Source organism: Nelusetta ayraudi, unplaced genomic scaffold, assembly GCF_046127955.1.
Source record: "Nelusetta ayraudi isolate G7.1 ecotype Tasmania unplaced genomic scaffold, CSIRO-AGI_Nayr_v1 ptg000092l, whole genome shotgun sequence".
NCBI lineage: Eukaryota > Metazoa > Chordata > Actinopteri > Tetraodontiformes > Monacanthidae > Nelusetta > Nelusetta ayraudi.
This window is the reverse complement of record NW_027466142.1, coordinates 2,359,214-2,374,268: the sequence shown is the minus strand read 5'-3', so window position 1 is coordinate 2,374,268 and position 15,055 is coordinate 2,359,214. Positions and strand designations below refer to the sequence as shown.

Sequence of the window (15,055 nt, the reverse complement as noted above, 5' to 3'; positions counted from 1 at the left end):
AAAACCAAGAACATACCATAGGGAACCAAGACTTTATTAACACACTTTAGTATGACGCTGCAGTAAATTATTATATAGAACTATTTTAGTACTATTTATTTCTGCAAAAAAAAAAAAGTTTTTGTTGCTGAGCAGCTGTGCGTGCCCGTAGAGGAAGTCCTGACACCCACCCCACCCCACTGTCATGTGACTCCCTGCTTGAGAAACACAGGTCACAAAAGACGCCCAAGACGGCGTCCGATTTCTGCACATTTTGGGGAAATTGTACAGTTTTACTCACTGCTGTGCACCGCGTTGTCACGTCATGCAAACTCAGAGTTGTGCAAAAAGGAAACTCACGCATCCATCACATGGCAGCTTCAAAAATGAGATGAGCGTCAGCCAGAATGTAATGAGTCATGTCACACACACACACACACACACACACACTGTACTGCTGCCTCACGCCAAGCCAAGCGCTCGCAGCTCAACTCTTGTGCATCTTAACTTCTGCCAGTTGACTCCAAAGTGTTCAAGACCTGCTTCAGTCGTGAAAAACCAAACCTAAAAACCCCAACTCAGTTCAGGTCTTATTTTGCTCAAAAGTGACTCAAGTATTTTCATTGAAATGCAATCACCTCCCTCTATTACTGTAGAAGGTCCAGTCGGATCAGTCACATGAGTTCAATGAGATGAAGTCAGACTTTGGTTCCGACAGTTTCAGGACTTCTGCATTCATCTGTAGCAGTGTAGCGTGTTGCATGACAGAAACATGAGTCATGATTTGTTTGATATCCTCTGTTGAGAAAACTAAACACACTATAAAATTTTTGCATCAAAACATATAATAAATAGGTTGCGTGCATACATAACCCCCCCCCCCACACACACACAAACACACACACTGTTGATCAATAAAGGATCACATCATCCTCCAACACCCTCACAATCTATAACCTTAATTACATCAACTGTTAGAACCTGGACAGCTTCGATGTTGTTGTTGTTGTGTAAGGTTTGTGATCCAGAAAAACACTCCTTACTCAAATTATGCAACTATAGCTGTATATCACCAAACAGTTATATATCTATAAACACTACCAGTCAAAACCTGGACACACCTGTTTCTTCTCTATCATGACTACTTTCTACACTGTAGATACATCCTGAAGACATCAAATATATGAGGATTAATGTGGCAAAATAAAACAATGTTAAATGCCAAAAATATGTTTTATATATAAAGATATATACATATATGTTTTATATAAAGGAAGGCTATTCTAGATCATCTAAGATATAAAACTTGTTTGAGTTATTTCACACTTTTTTGTTTAATACATATTCCATATGTGTTCATTCACAGTTTTGATGCCTTGAGTGACAATCTACAATGTCAATAGTCATGAAAATGAAAGAAAAACCATTAAATCAGAAGTATGTGTCCAAACTTCTGACTGGTAGTGTAAATTCACATATAAATGAACTACTTCATCATTTAGCATGTTGGGCAGTAGTTCTCCATTTTTATGTTTTTTATTTATTCCATTCAGATGTTGTGGGGTTGAAGCAAAACCAACAGGAGAAAATCAACTGTGTATTTTTATATTTATAATTTATAATTATATATATCAGAAGTGAAGCAGCTGCATGTTCACTGTTCTCAGTGATGAAAAATATGCATCCACCATTAACTTTGATTGATTAAAACATTTTCGAAGGTTTTAAAGTAAAGTGTGTGTGTGTGTGTGTGTGTGTGTGTGTGTGTGTGTGTGTGTGTGTGGGTGTGTGTGTGTGTGTGTGTGTGAGTTGGGGGGGGGGGGGGGGCATCTCCGGACACCATTCCAACCACCGACAGGGACTCACGTGCGTCCATGAGAGCATCAGCACTGAGAGGGCGGGACCTCAGTGGTGCTGACCAATCGGAGCGCGGCTGGGCGGCCCCCGCTGCGGCTCGTCGGACCTTTATTAGGCTGCCCAGATCGCAGCAATAGCACTTGTTTTTCTCCACCGGAGCCTTCCAGCCTCAACGAACTCCTCAACTCTTCAGCAAGTGAGTTTTCTTTTGCATTTTTTTCACCTTTAAATCCCAGATTCTGAAAAGCGGCTGTTCCATCGGCGGTGAAACGGTTTTTCTACCAGTTTTTTTTTGTGTGGCTTTGTTGTTGTTTAACTGAGCGCAGGATAATGACAACCAAGCTCCTTTTTTCATTTTTCTCATTTATCGATTTTTCTTTGTAAAATGTGGCGAGTTTTTTTAATCCTCATCTTTATGCCGTGTTTTTCTTGCTTGTTGTTGGGCTCCTTTGTCGTCGCCTAGCTGATCCACAGCTACAGGCTGCTAGCATTGCTAACCCCTTACTGTTATTATTTATTTACACTTTTTTTTTTTCTCCCCACAAAACCTGTGGAGAAAATTCGGGGGACAAACGAAACGAAACGGATAGTTTTCCGCTTTCATAACCCGCTGCCGGTTTCGAGTTTCAGTTTGTCGCTGCTAGTTTTCCTGGTCGGTCCAGCTGGGAGTGCTGGTGCCGAGGAGGCCGCAGCTGCTGGTCCCGTGACTGCCAGCAAAACAAGCTGCTTTCTGGGAGGAGCTCGGCCCAGCTTCCAGGTTCTGCTCCGCGGCAGCAGCGAACCTCTCGGACGCCAACAGCCCGGGTTTTTTAATGCGTTTCCACGGTCGACTTTAAGGATCCGCAGCCTGTTTAGTCCTTCTTTTGTTTGTCCGCTGGCAGCTTCCGTCCTGCAGTGAATCATGAGGAGTGAACCAGCAGTTTTCTCTCGCTTCCTCCTAGTTGAACAACAAAGAACAGCGTGTTCCCTCACAACTCTGCGCCACCTGGTTGTTGGCTGTAGATGCATGACGTCACCTCGTCGATGTTGATCATGATCATGATGATGATGATGAATGTTGTTGTTTTGTTGCAGGAAGCCGCCCGCCATCATGCTGCCTGTAGCCGTGCTCGCTGTGACCCTGTGCCTGAGCGGAGTTCTGTCAGCGCCGATGCTGGACTCGTCCCTGGACAAACACTGGGATGAGTGGAAGGGATTTCACTCCAAGACTTACCATGAGGTGGGTGGAGTAGACGCAGCCTGTCCTGCCGCGACTGGTCACACCGGGCCTCACTGTGTGGCGGAGAAGATGTCTGACGGTGTTTGGGGTTTGTGTTGTGCTTCTTGCAGAAGGAGGAGACCTGGAGGAGGTTGGTCTGGGAGAAGAACCTGATGATGATTGAGATGCACAACCTGGAGCACTCTATGGGCAAGCACACCTACAGCCTGGGCATGAACCACTTTGGAGACCTGGTAAGATCCCCACACCTCTTTCCTCGGCACACACCAGCCGTTCCTCTTCAGCGCTGAGTGCTGATCCACGTCTTTTTTGCATTCCCTCCAACTCGCAGACGCACGAGGAGTTCAGGCAGGTGATGAACGGCTACGCACATAAGACCCAGAAGAAGCGCAGCGGCTCCCTGTTCATGGAGCCCGCCTTCCTCGAGGCCCCAAAGAAGGTCGACTGGAGGGAGAATGGCTACGTCACCGACGTTAAGGACCAGGTGAGTCCTGGAAAAATGAATGAACTATGGCTATTTTAGGCTTACTGACTATTAATACAATTTCTTCAAGTTCCAGATGAAACAGCATTTGGCCCCGGGGCCGTAGTTTGCCCACACCTGGATTAGACGATGATTAAATGCATTTAAGGATTTTTTTTATTTTTATTGGCTTTAATGGAGGCAGCATCCTCTGTCAGTGCAGAGATGTTGTTCAGCGCCGTGTGGTTGCTGGAAAGGCAGCACACAGTGACAGCAAGCACTGTTAGTAGCAGCAGCAGCAGCAGCAGCGTTGATGGAGGGTGAAGCACAGACGTGTAAACATGCCGGTGGACGAGGGAACTTTCACCCCTCTGGTGAATGTTTTGCCCGCAGTGCAACGCTCCGATAAGACAGACGCTCTTGTCGCACTCGTATATGTTGTTGTTTTTATCTCTCGGTTGCACACAGTGCCCCCTCGCCCCCACCTCCTCTACACACAGCCTCAGTGGCATGTGACCCAATAACACACTGTAAGCCGAGCCGCTGTAAACACACTGAAGCGAACAGTCCAAATTTAACGGCAGCGACGCGACACCAAGAGCGGCTTCAACTGAAGACAAACGTCCTGATCTTCACCGGGTGCATCTGTGTGTGTGTGTGTTTCTCTCAGGGTCAGTGCGGCTCCTGCTGGGCCTTCAGCACCACCGGCTCTCTGGAGGGTCAGCACTTCAGGAAGACGGGCAAGCTGGTGTCCCTGAGCGAGCAGAACCTGGTGGATTGCTCCAGAGAGGAGGGCAACCAGGGCTGCAACGGTGGTCTGATGGACCAGGCCTTCACCTACATCCAGAAAAACCACGGCCTGGACTCTGAGGACTCCTACCCCTACGAGGCCACGGTCAGTAACCAACCTCCCACTTTTTTATGATTAGCAGACGCCTCGGCCCTTGTTTTTTTTTTCTTGATGATTTAGTTCACTGTTTGATGACCAATGACTGATTATTGACTTGTGGTGTTTTTCCTGCTTCCAGGACGAGGGAAACTGCCGCTATAACCCCAAGTTCAACTCTGCCAATGACACCGGCTTCATCGACATCCCCACCGGCAACGAGCGCTCCCTGATGAAGGCCGTGGCCTCCGTCGGCCCCGTGTCGGTCGCCATCGACGCCAGCCACCAGTCTTTCCAGTTCTACCACTCCGGTGGGTGCTCGCTTCACTCAAGCATTTCATTTTTTTTTCTCCCTCGGATCCTTTAAGTTTGCGGTCTAATAAGGTCTTGTGCTCTCCAGGAATCTACTATGACAAGAACTGCAGCAGCGAGGAGCTGGACCACGGCGTGCTGCTGGTGGGTTACGGATACGAGAGCATTGACGAGGACAGACAGCACTACTGGATTGTGAAGAACAGGTGAGCCCAGCGAGCGAAAAAGCAAAAAAGAAAAAGGCCACTGATTTGAGAGTGAAGTTGATTTGTGCGACGACTGGCAGCAGACTGACCGTGTGTGTCTTGTGCCCCTGCAGCTGGAGTCCGAACTGGGGAGACAAGGGCTACATCCGAATGGCCAAGGACAGGCAGAACCACTGTGGAATTGCCACAGCGGCCAGTTACCCTCTGGTCTAATTTTTGCCCAGCTTTTCCTCTGTAGCACCATAGCGGGCTTTTTATTTGATTTTTTTTCTTCTTTAAATTGCAATAGTTTTGCCGAGATGAGTGACGAATCTTTGGTCTGCCTCAGCTGGAGATGCTGCTCCCCTCTTTTTTGCGTTTTGATTTTTAATGAGAAACACTGTTTTGTTTGTTCTTGAAGGGGAAACTTTCCGTTAATTTTTTTTTCTCTTGTTTTTCCGGCTGTGTTTTTCCGCCACATTACTAAAAAAGTTTTAGTGTTTTATTGTTTTGTAAATATGTGTATAACGTGCTCTGGCCATTGTAAATGATTTTATTTTCTACTTTTACTGTGATTATGAGTGCATGAATAAAAATAGTAGAACACTAATTTGGTCTTTGGAGTTTTACTGGTTCTTCTTAAATTGTTGACTCACTTTTAAAAAGGGTTTTCACCAATGCATTTGTCACCGCCGGGGCTCCTGAAAACTCTTCAACACTTCATTCATCACCACATCACTGTCATCAGCAGCTGCTGACAGCATTTCAGTTTCCTGCTGTAGCTGATGTTTTGTTGGGAGGTTCTCAATAACTAACGGTGCCCTTTGTGACATCAGAACAAGGGACCTTTTCCACAATCGTGGGTTTTGGCGCCCGCTGGAAAATGCCCCGTCTGGGACTCGAACCCACAACCTTGTTGCTGCGAGGCGTGTGGCCCCAGCACTCTGGAGTCTGGGACTCGAACCCACAACCTTGTTGCTGCGAGGCGTGTGGCCCCAGCACCAGCACTCTGGAGTCTGAGACTTGAACCCACAACCTTGTTGCTGCGAGGTGTGTTGCACCAGCACTCTGGAGCTCCTCTGAGGTTGGTCAGCTGGTTGAGATCAGCATTGGCTCTTCAGACACGGTGAACGCAGCGCAGCTGCCAGGAACATTGTGTGGTCGGGACTCGAACCAGCGACTCGGCCTGGGCAGCTCTGTGCACTTCAGCTGTCGTTGATCCTCACCACGTCTTCAAGGATTACTGCTCCTGAAACAATGGTGCCGATTGAGGCAACGGCTGAGTCGCCCCTGGAGCTGCACACTCTCCGCCAAATATCTGTGTTACATCAGTGTAAACTTCAGATAGTGTCATTATTCAAACTTCAAGTTCAAACATCATTACTCACATTATTATATTGATTTATTTTTTCTACTGGAGTGAATGCTGAGGGTACCTTTACAAGCAAGGGGAACTCTCCCTCCCCTTGTAATCTGAGCCAAGTATTCCAAGCTGCTCTGGGATTAGTGGGAAACTGGCCTGTTTTTCAGGCTGTAAATTTCCTTTTGCTGAAAACAAAACAACATGATGCAACGAAACAACTGCTCGATTGGGTCGCCCGCCCTGCTGCACAATGATGAAGCTTTTTATTGTGTAGTGGTACTGTATGTAAATAAACAGAATAACTTGGCAGCAATGTTGGATGTATTGTGTTGAACTTGTCAAATTCAATAAATGCACTTTTTCTGACCAGACCTGTGAGAATAAGCTGGTTCTTTAATTATCACAAGTTCTTTTGTTTCTGTGTATTCATATGTGTAAAACAGAGTATGACAGGTGGTACTGCACTGATTCATGATTCCATTTATTGCAAAACAAGCAGCTGTTGTTAACGGCAAGTTCAGGTGCACATGAGTGGTTTTTTTTTAATTTCTTTTTTCTTTTCTGCAGCTTCACTGGTACTTCTTGACAAAGGACAGGTACTCGTTGACGTCGTCCGTGGAGCCGACCACGAAGGGCACCCGCTGGTGCAGCGCCTCTGGCTGGACGTCCAGGATCCTCTGGGTGCCAGTGGTGGCCAGGCCTCCCGCCTGCTCGATGAGATAGGCGATGGGGTTGCACTCGTACAGCAGCCGCAGCTGTGGAGAGAGCAGCCAGGCATTATTATTATTATTATTATTATTATTATTATTATTATTATTATTATGACAGCAGATGAGTCAGTGACTGAGTGGTGTGGCAGAACTTATTGTGATTCCACTGTTTTGCTGGAGGACATTGTGGTAAACCGACCGCTGGTGGTTCACACCAGTTATGTCATGGTGCTATACAGGGAACTCAGTGAAGGGTTTCTCGTTTTTCACATCTTTAGTCCTGTCATGTGACGATCAGTCAAGGAAAATCTTTGCTTTTTCTGGTAAATTGTTGTCTTAAGTCAGAGTCTGAATTCTGTCTCACTTTAGAAGTCTGGCGCTCTGGAACTGCCTTATATTGTGTTACTTTGCCCGTGTTATGGTGACACAATAAGGTGCATACATGTTAATACACATCTTTATTTTCAACCTGACTTTCAGTTTCATGGCTGAGGGAGCTGATGTGGGGGGTGGGGGGGGGGGATCTCTGATTCATATGGAGCATCTCCATGGTTTCCAATCAGATTAAAGTGTTGGCATGTATCTCAATACTCCAATCAGCATCATGGATAACAGCCTACTGAGCACCAGCCTGTTCACTCCTCTGTTTACGGCCACGCTGTGGCCAGTTGAAACTGATCCTTTGTCCTAACATTATCATTGACACAGAACTGAGTCAAATTAATGTTGCAAAAACACTTAAAGTGACGCAACGGAGACAGTATCTGAGGCGACTCGAGTGCTTGTTCTACATCCAGCGAGGTGTCAGGTGAATGTGTAACCGGTTGGTTCGTACAGCAGCGGGGCCTCCTAATCCTGCTGGTGAGTCAGCAGCACGTCGGCCACCTTCCACCGCAGCGTGATCACAGTGAAGTGGGCCAGTGGGACGCAGCCTCATTCTCTGGTTTATTGCCTTGAGAGGTTTTGGGCCCCTTGCAGCTGGCGAGGAGACGAGGCCGGTCTGGTGTCAAGGGTCTGGCTCTCGGTTTTTAATCGATCCTCCTGCCGTTTTCTCTGTCAGTGTGTTTGTGGTGGATGTCTGTTTGATGACCTGCGGTGCTGCAGGAGGCTGGAGGACCCTTGATTCCCATGAAGAGCCCTGAGGCTGCTGTCTGCAGTCATCAGCTCACTCTGATCTCACCCCCCTGCTGTGTTCTGCCTCTTCTCCAGCCTCAGCAGGGTTCTTACTCTTTCGCTGCAGGTTTTCATACTTGTTTTTTTTTTTGCCACTCTCACTTTTTGGTGAGAATTGCTGAAAAGATTTTCCGGCGCCTACCTTTCCTTTGGGGCTCTTCTCGTTGGCCGGGTACATGAAGATGCCTCCGTAGGCGATGGTCCGGTGAACATCTGAGACCATGGAGCCCACGTAGCGCGCTCCATAGGGGGCGCTGCCATCCTGCAGGACAGAGGGAGGATTCATCATTATTATTATTATTATTATTATTATTATTATTATTATTATTATTGTTGTTGTTGTTGTTATATTAGAGCCATTAAACACCTTTAAGGTCACTTGTGCAGTCAGCTATTTGTGAGGCTCACTCACAAATAGCTGACTGCGTTCTATAAATAGGGCCTCCAGCTGGAGAGCGGCACATGACACTGGAGGCTGCTGCACCAGCTGCCTGTTGTAACAAGCTGTTCAGGACGTTTAGAACCAGTCTGGGGATGGGGGGAAACAGTCTGAGAATGCAAACCACTGCTGAGCTCCACTGGGAGCAGCTTGACTGCGGCTCCACCAGGAACCAGTGGAACCCGGAATAGATGTGCAGAGCCGGCAGTGGTTGTAGAGCAAAAACTTTGGACATCTTCGCCTGTTGTTGTTGCTTTGTGAACTAAAGACACAATCTGCTCCTCCTCCAATGTCACCTGCTGTCTGAACTGACGAGTTGTTTTGAGCAAGCAGAAGTGAACAAGGTCAGGCGGAGCAGAAAAGAACACTGTAACTCCCAAAGCTCTCAGCTTATGTAAAGTTACTGTTTGTTTTGACTTTTCAGACGACTTCTTGTTCTTCTGTCTTTTCATACTGAAAACCATAGAAACTGAGCCCTGACTGGGACTTTGAAACGTGGCGGGTGCATTGTTTTAAAGATGGATTCAGCTTGATTAATCTGTGCACCAAATGAAGATTCAGTTCACCATGATTGAGGTCATTCTACTGTTCATGTCGGGGCAAAGACATACACAGCCACCTCTCCCTGTTGGCAAAGGTAATAATTAATTTATGACCCGCAAGAGAAAATATTACTGTGTGGTTCTTTCTGTAAATTTGCCTCCCAGCTTTATCAGTTCCAACGAAATGCTGTGACCTGCTGGAAACAACACCTGAAAGCAAACATCAGACAGGTCAAAGTCCACCTGCAGATGAGGGGACTCGCCACCTAAAGGCCTGTGTGGATAAACGCAGCTGCTTTTGGCTCAACGGGTTAATCAGGGAGTTAAGTTTCCACGTTTGGTCCCGTTGTGCGTGTTTTAATCGGGGTTGTTGTTGCCATCAGATCCCCTGCAGGGCTGCACGCCCTGAAGTCTGGAGCGGCAACGTCCTCTGTGGAGCAGAAGACAGCAGCTTCGTGTTCAGACCGGCACAACGTGACGCAGAGTCATGTGCTTGCTGAGTCACAGAGCCCAGAGTCAGGAGGGCGTGTCCAAGTGGGGAGGAAGCGTGCTCTCACACAACAGTTTACACAACATTGAAAAGGTTTTGAAAACTAAGGGAGAGAATACACGAGGCAGAGAAGCAGACGGTGTGTTTCTGTGTCAGGAGGCACCTGATGATTTTGACTCCACTGTACAATTTAAAGACGCAGTGCAGGAAGATTCAGTAGCATCGACCGGCCTCGTAAGATCTCACGTCATCAGGGTAAAAAAACAAGCAAAGGTCGCGTTCCACTCTGATGGAGAAACACCTGCATGTTTTGTGGTGTGTAAATGCTCATTGTTAGGAAACGGCTTCTATCTTCCTGAAAAGCATGCGTGTTGTTTTTTAAAACTCCATTTCATGCCAATAGAGTTTTAAAAATATTAAACACTGGACTTTTCAATAACTCTGTCGACTATTTCCTGCCTTCCTGCACAGATCTGAGCGTGACTCAGCATTCCAGCTTTCTCCAGACGACTGGCTGGAGTTCCCGACTTTGAACGCTCGTTGAGAGAAGAAACAACTTCCCTCTGCATTTGTCCGTCTGTCAGCATCTGCATTCCTTTTTCCGCCAAGTGAGACAAGCTGTTGCTATTTCGCCTCCACTGCTGCCTTCTACTGATTTGGGACGTCCTTCCATTTTTCTGCTGCTGGAGTCGAGCGCAGCCAGAAAAACAGGCAGCTCACAGTCACCAGTCGGGTGATCCACGCTGAAAACAGCCCAGACTACTCAAAGAGGGCAGTTTTAAGCAAGAGATAATGACATGATGACCTCCCACCCCCCAAAAAAAGACCTCTGCCGGCGATCGTGCCGGCCGAGTGCTGACTGTGCTCGTCTGGAGATCAGAGTTTCCAGATGTTTCCTGAGGAACCAGCGTGTTTCCCGCATGGCCGTCTGACGCCTCAGCTGATGGAGCTCCGCCCCTGATCTGCCCGGCGACACGCACTGTGCGTCACATGACTAAGAGCCTCCTGCACTTGAGCAGCTCTACGTGTTGCACCTGCTGACACGGGGCTCCCTCAAGTCGTCCAACTACAGATTTCAAGTTGGAAACGACAGGAGCTGCAGCCCTTTATTTCAACAGTGAGGCAACCAGGAAAAAAAAGCATCTGAGTTTTGTGGTTAGCAAAGCCGCCTCGCAGCAAAGATAACCGTCTGTGTAGGACTTTGCATGTTCTCCCTGCGTCTGCGGGGGTTCTCTCCGGGTTCTCCAGCTTCCTCCCACAGTCTGTAAACTGAGGCCAATTGGAACTCTGAATAGTCCACAGGTGTGGGTGTGATTGGTTGGTTTGTCTTTCTAAGTGCAACCCTGCCTTCGCCCTGTGACAGCTGGGATTGGATCCAGACACCTCCCACGACCGTGCAGCAGAATCAGTAGCTTAAAAAAAGTATCAGCTGATCCTTTTTTTCAATTCTTTTGAACTCCAACCCCCTCCGCTTGCTGACCATAGAGAATCTCATTCCTGCAGAGCAAACACTTGACCAGGATTCACGTGAGAGGCTGAAGTGGAGCGGAACTGTGTCAGCGTCAGCAGAACAGAGGAGACCAGCAGCGACACACTCACCTCGGGGTACTTCTTGTGTTTGAGGTACTCGTTGATGGAGGGGTGGAAGTACTTGGCGTAGCCCTCGTTGAGGCTGTAGATCTTCCCCTTGGGCTTGATCCTCACGTTCCTCTCAGTCAGGATGAACTCACCGATGGCCTGAGTGTAAAAAGTGGGGAGGACGTGAGACAAATGAAGAAGAAGAAGAACATTGAGAGAAGATTCAGAGAAGGAGATTTTTTAAGATTTGAGGGTTATTGAAGGATTCTAAATGGAAATCATGGCAAAGGTCACATGGCTGGTACAAAAAAAAAATACTACACTTTGGTTTCCTGGGGTTTTTTTGGAAGCAAAACAACAACAAGCCCATAACTTAATAAACACAGCTTCTTTGTTTCATTTTCTTTGAAGCTGCAGGTGAGTGGGTGAGTGAAGGAACTCACCGGGTCCAGCATGAAGAAGTTGAGGCCGGCACCGGTGCTGATGGCCATCAGGGTGGCGCTGCCGTACAGAGCGTAGCCAGCACACACGATGTTCTTGCCCGGCTGGAGGGCGTCTTTCTCTGTGGGCTCCTCTTCCGAAACCTGAAAGCAGCCGCAAGCCAAGAGGGTGAGTAAACAGTGCAGCGCCAGACTATCTACAAGAAACTTTCTCTCTTTCATAGGATTGTGTTCTTCTTCTGTTCAGACAAGGGTTCTGTTTGTCCTCCTTTGACATGTTTCAGCTTCGGCCTTCCTCAGAGGTGTCACTTGGTGGCGTGTGTGACTCATCTTTATCAGCTACTGTTCTGCTGGCCTCTCCAGGATGCTGCTCCAGGTGTTGTTGATGTTACAATGCCCAGTGACTGTTTGCATAGTTGTGCAACACGTGTTACTTGAGTCACTTCTGGTTGTAATTTACCGTAAACCTGACAGTGACCCTGTTGGGCCGGCAGCTCTCTCTGCATCACACTGACCTCTAGTGTTAAAAGAGCATTTCTGCATTTCCTGAAAGGTACACAAACCTATCACTATTTCTCCAGTGTGGAATCTGTATACACACTGGAGTCATACTGATAGAAAGTTCAAACCCGAACGTTCACTTCAACTAACCCGCTTGTAGATGGCAAATATTGTGCCGATGGAGGCCAAGCAGTCGATGTTACTGGAGCCGTCCAGGGGATCGAAACAGACCACGTACTTCCCCTGTGACAACATCAAGCCAGATAGACAAAAACCTTAACATTTTTTGTTTTGAACACAGTACAAGCATGTTATTTTAGTGATGATAATAATTTAGTGCACAGTACAAAGCATTCTAAAGAACAACCAAAGAAAATTGGCATCTTCTGCGACGGGATGCAAGAATATTACACGAGAATCTGCTGGTCTGACATACATTTGTTACTAGTTGAACAAATTTTGTGTTAGGGAGACAGAGTGGTGCAGCGGCCACAGCAAGAAGGCTGCAGGTTCTATTCTGGCCCTGGGGTCTTTCTTTGTGGAATTTGCATGTTCTCCCTGTGTCTCCGTGGGCACTTTGGCGACACCAAGTGGAAGCAAGGTGAAGTTGCAGATATTATCAGTATTACTGGCAGCTTCCATCTGGGTGGCTTGGTAAATTGTGTCTGGATCTCACCGACGTGACCGGCATCCACTCACCCTCTTGTCTTTGGGCGTGACGATGAGCTCCTTGTTCTCCTCGGACACCATGCAGCAGCTGCCGTAGGAGGCCTGCAGCATGTTGATGACCAGGTCGTTGGACAGGACGTCCAGCTTCTTCACGTCGTCCCCTGTCACGTTGACCGAGCCCGCCAAACCCTGCCTGCACACACCGACCAATCAGCTGCTTCACAATTACACACTCGCAAACCTGCCTGCCGTACAAAATGCCTCCAGGAATTCTGTAATCATTAGTTATCTCATTTAGCTTCAAACAATGTCGATTTGTGTCTGGTTATGTAACTTGAGTCAGTCATGAAGCGCTCTTTGTCTGCTGTCATTGGCCCAGATTTGTCCAGTTAAAATCTTTTTTTTGGACTTTTGCACCACAATAGATCGGTGACAAGGAGCTCAGTGTTTGTTTCCCCATTTAAAACAATGCCTTTTCTCATACCAGGCAAAAAATATGAGGTTATTGGCTTCACTTGAAAACTTGAAAAGATGTTTGATTTTCTTTTTTTTTGTTTATTTCAAGGCTCTCAACATAAAAGATCCTACAGAACACTGGTTCTTCTCTCTGCTCTGTCGTCCAAACAAAGAGCTTTTAATTTACATTTTATTTACAAAGAAAAAATAATCCACACTGTTTAATTTCATCTTTCTTTTAACCTGGGACAACCCCCCCCCCCCCCCCCCCCCGCAGAGCCCATTTATCAGCGGGCCGTGCAGCACTGAGCACGAAGCCCTGTGTTTGCGTCAGAAGCGCAGCCTCTGTGACTAGCTGTGCAATCTCAGATCTCAGACCAGTCAGTCATGGCTCCTTGATATACTGTTGGAGTGAAGCAAAATGTCAAACAACCGTCTTTGGCCCGGGAGCTGCTGATCGGCAGCTGATATCACCAGCCGAGTGTAGCAGCCATGCAGTCTGCAACCTGCAAGGCTTCGTATGACACCCACTCTCAGGTCCATGAGTCCTTGCTGACTTCTGGATTCCAGAACTACAGGCCTTCTGAAAGGCTATGTTTTGTCTAATATGGGACCTTTAAGCAAACGTTGATCAGCTGCGACTTTTTAAAGCTCCTCCCACCTCCCACCAGGTACTTACAGGTGAGCCAGGCCGGCTTTGCGCACAGCCGAAGAGATGGCCTTGATGGCGGTCAGCATGGCGTTGATGAGTTGGGTCAGCTCACCGGTCGCCCCCTTAGCCTGGCGGCCCGTCTCCATGACGAACCGGGTCAGGGTCCATACGTCCGTGTCAAAGGCCGACTGGTCCGACATGTCTGGTCAGTGTGTTCCGGGCGGTGCCGGCTGAGGAGAAGCAGCAGCAGCAGCAGCAGATCGGGCCGACAGCAAGTGAGCTCGCTCATTATGAGCCAAATGCTTTTCATACCCAGAGACATGAGGGGCAGGCAGGCAGGCAGGCCGGGGATCTATTTGTGTGTGCAGCAGAGTGGAAGACTATGTGTGTGTGTGTGCATGTGTGTGTGGGTGTGTGTGGGTGTCATGTGTCTGCTGCAGACAAGGGAACAGTTTGATTCTGAACAAACTCAAGTTCTGCTGCAACAGTGCGACGCCAGGAACTGTGAGCTGAATATTTCAACTGCATGGACGCAGAGGAAGTAGAAGCAGCTTTTTGGTCCCACCTCCTGTTTTCCCAGAAACCTCTCTCAGAACTGCCTCCTCACGGAAGACAGACAGAGGGTTATGTCTCGTTGGTCCACGTGCAAATTTTTTGCCACAGCAGCAGCTGAAGAGAGCTTTAAATGTCACCGTGGCTCGGTGAGCTTTCCTGACCTTCCACTTGAAAGGTCAGCCTCACTGGTAAACTGAATATCTGCCAATTCATTAAATAAAACCACCCTCCTTTAAATCCACCCATTGACACATTTAGAGGCTTTTTTTTTTTTTTTTTTTTTTTTTAATACTTTGATGTAAACGTCTTTTTCCTGCAATACCGAATGAAATTTAGCAAATCCCTCTTGAAAAGCTCCAATGAAGAGCACTTTCAGCCGGAACTGCTTGCGGAACCAATCAGTGTCTTGACACAATCAGGACGCAACTGGCTGCAGACTGCCTCTAAACACCACAGAAGAAGAAAAGCAGCAAGCAGCTACAACCTTAGCTGCTCCCACTGAAGTGTTTCTTATACAACTAAAAGGGGGTTTTCCCATTAAAAAGCCCAGTTTGTAAGATTTAGAATTATTGGCTGTTCAGGCAGC

At 47.5% G+C, this 15,055-nt stretch overlaps 2 protein-coding genes across 2 annotated transcripts; one reads left to right on the top strand and one right to left on the bottom strand.

Annotated features, from left to right (window-relative positions):
- The first annotated feature begins 1,882 nt into the window (after positions 1-1,882).
- On the top strand, positions 1,883-5,511 carry ctsla (cathepsin La). Its single transcript, XM_076047263.1, has 8 exons — positions 1,883-2,032; positions 2,911-3,055; positions 3,166-3,288; positions 3,387-3,539; positions 4,189-4,413; positions 4,547-4,715; positions 4,805-4,922; positions 5,036-5,511. The coding sequence occupies exons 2-8, from the start codon at positions 2,927-2,929 to the stop codon at positions 5,133-5,135; spliced, it is 1,017 nt and encodes a 338-aa protein (XP_075903378.1). The 5' UTR covers positions 1,883-2,032; positions 2,911-2,926; the 3' UTR covers positions 5,136-5,511.
- Positions 5,512-6,728: 1,217 nt separating this feature from the next.
- Positions 6,729-14,235, bottom strand: fbp2 (fructose-1,6-bisphosphatase 2). The gene is made up of 7 exons (XM_076047265.1): positions 13,942-14,235; positions 12,837-12,999; positions 12,288-12,380; positions 11,640-11,780; positions 11,218-11,355; positions 8,290-8,409; positions 6,729-7,019 (listed from the first exon to the last, which is right to left on the bottom strand). The coding sequence occupies exons 1-7, from the start codon at positions 14,112-14,114 to the stop codon at positions 6,834-6,836; spliced, it is 1,014 nt and encodes a 337-aa protein (XP_075903380.1). The 5' UTR covers positions 14,115-14,235; the 3' UTR covers positions 6,729-6,833.
- Between the last annotated feature and the right edge of the window lie 820 nt (positions 14,236-15,055).